This window comes from Hippocampus comes, unplaced genomic scaffold (assembly GCF_001891065.2).
Source record: "Hippocampus comes isolate QL1 unplaced genomic scaffold, H_comes_QL1_v1.1 scaffold301, whole genome shotgun sequence".
In the NCBI taxonomy this organism is placed as follows: Eukaryota; Metazoa; Chordata; class Actinopteri; order Syngnathiformes; family Syngnathidae; genus Hippocampus; species Hippocampus comes.
In genome coordinates, this window is record NW_017805928.1 from 112,401 (window position 1) to 113,953 (window position 1,553).

Genomic DNA, 1,553 nt, shown 5'->3' on the forward strand with positions numbered 1-1,553 from the left:
CGACATCTGAGCACAAGCCAAAAAGGGTCCCGACGACGGGCGCGGTCACAACGACGGCAATGGCGAAAAGCGTCATCGGAAGTAAGAGGCGGAGGAGCGGAACCTTGGACGGGGACGACTCCGCCGGCGCCGACTCGTTCCTTCTGCGAGGGGGCACGGGCGGCGGCGGGGGGACGTCGTCGGGGAGGCGGCCCAAGGAGACCGCGGACGACACCGAGGACGACCCTGAAAGGGCAAAACGGGACGCCGCGACTTCAGCGCCGGCGACGCGAGATGCGGCTCCCGGGAAACACGAGCAGCGAAGACGAGGACGACGGTTCCGGCGCCCGCGACGGCATCGCGCTCGCCAACGGAAGCGTCAACCCGGAAAGAGGCGGAGGCCGGGCGAACTGACGGTCGCTACGGAAACCGGAAGCGGCGGCGGTCGGGGGCAATACTAACGTGGGCCGCGAGGCGGCCAGATCGGGCCGAAGACGGCGTTGCCGGCTGGGGGGGGGGGGGGGGGACAAAAAACCAAAAAAAAAGCCGCGTGAGGACGAGCGGGCATATCCGCGCTTGGGCTAAGCGAACTTACTGGAGTGGGCGGGGCTGCCGGGCGCCCGCGGCGAATCGAAACTGTAACTGATCTTGCGCGGCTCGTTCTGCAGCGGCGTCGGGTGGCACGCGGCGCCGGGACGCGGCGCCGACGTGGGACGGATGCCCGGAGACTTCAGGGGACACGTGTACCTCTTGGCCTTAAAGGTCGCAATGTCAACAACGCGCAGGCACGCACTCTTAACCCCCGCGCACGTTGCGCTTTTTTTTCTACTCACAAAGCGCGGCAGCGTGCGGGCGTTGCGAGGCTCGATGAGCAGGGACCTGTTGAACAGACGATCGCCAAAGTCGTTCTCGCACAGCTCCTCCGTCGGGTTGAGGCTCTCGAAGAACTTCTGCGAGACACGCGCGGCGGCAGCGGCGGCGGCGGGTCAGCCGCCGCCTCCGCCCCCGCCCCGAACGGGAAGCGTCGCCGGCCGAGGCCCACCCTGATGTCGCTCTCCGCCCGCAGGCAGTACGGCTGGTTCTGGTACTGCTGGATCTCACCCGTGATCTCCGCCACTTTCCTGCGCTTGCTGAAGTTGATCAAAGCTTTGCCGCGGCGCAGCAGGAAGTCCGGATTGCCCTCCTCCGTCTTCAGGATGTTGGTCAGGTAGATGCCTGCGCGCCCCCCCCCCCCACACACACACACACACGTGTTAAGGGGGGTCTTTAAAAAATCAATAATTTAAAATCGTTCCAATCATTATTAGAATATCAAAATAAAAAAAAAATATCGAAAGAAAATAATCGACAAATAAAGGATATCTTAATCTTAACAGCCCAAGCCCCCCCCCAACACACACATTCACAAATTGGCTCGTACCAAAGAAGGGGATGCAGGGGGGGTTGATGGAGCGCAGTTTGGCTAAATATTTCTTGTAGTGGTCTTCACTCAGCTTGTGAGCTTCTTCGAGAATCTTCCTCTGGCGACTCGGAATTTGCTGAAGGAAAAAAAAAAAACAAAATATATTTTTTTT

The 1,553-nt window shown here is 60.5% G+C and overlaps 2 protein-coding genes across 2 annotated transcripts in view; one reads left to right on the forward strand and one right to left on the reverse strand.

Moving 5' to 3' along the window:
• The window catches only part of gemin6 (gem (nuclear organelle) associated protein 6), a 7,449-nt gene that overhangs the window by 1,847 nt on the left and 4,049 nt on the right, over positions 1-1,553 (forward strand). The window lies entirely within an intron of this gene.
• The window catches only part of sos1 (son of sevenless homolog 1 (Drosophila)), an 8,265-nt gene that overhangs the window by 479 nt on the left and 6,233 nt on the right, over positions 1-1,553 (reverse strand). The window contains exons 15-20 of the mRNA XM_019889615.1: positions 1,400-1,547; positions 1,022-1,194; positions 813-929; positions 575-734; positions 442-486; positions 5-225 (exon numbers count right to left, since the gene is read on the reverse strand). Coding sequence (XP_019745174.1) covers positions 5-225; positions 442-486; positions 575-734; positions 813-929; positions 1,022-1,194; positions 1,400-1,547 — 864 coding nt within the window. The remainder of the gene's footprint in view (positions 1-4; positions 226-441; positions 487-574; positions 735-812; positions 930-1,021; positions 1,195-1,399; positions 1,548-1,553) is intronic.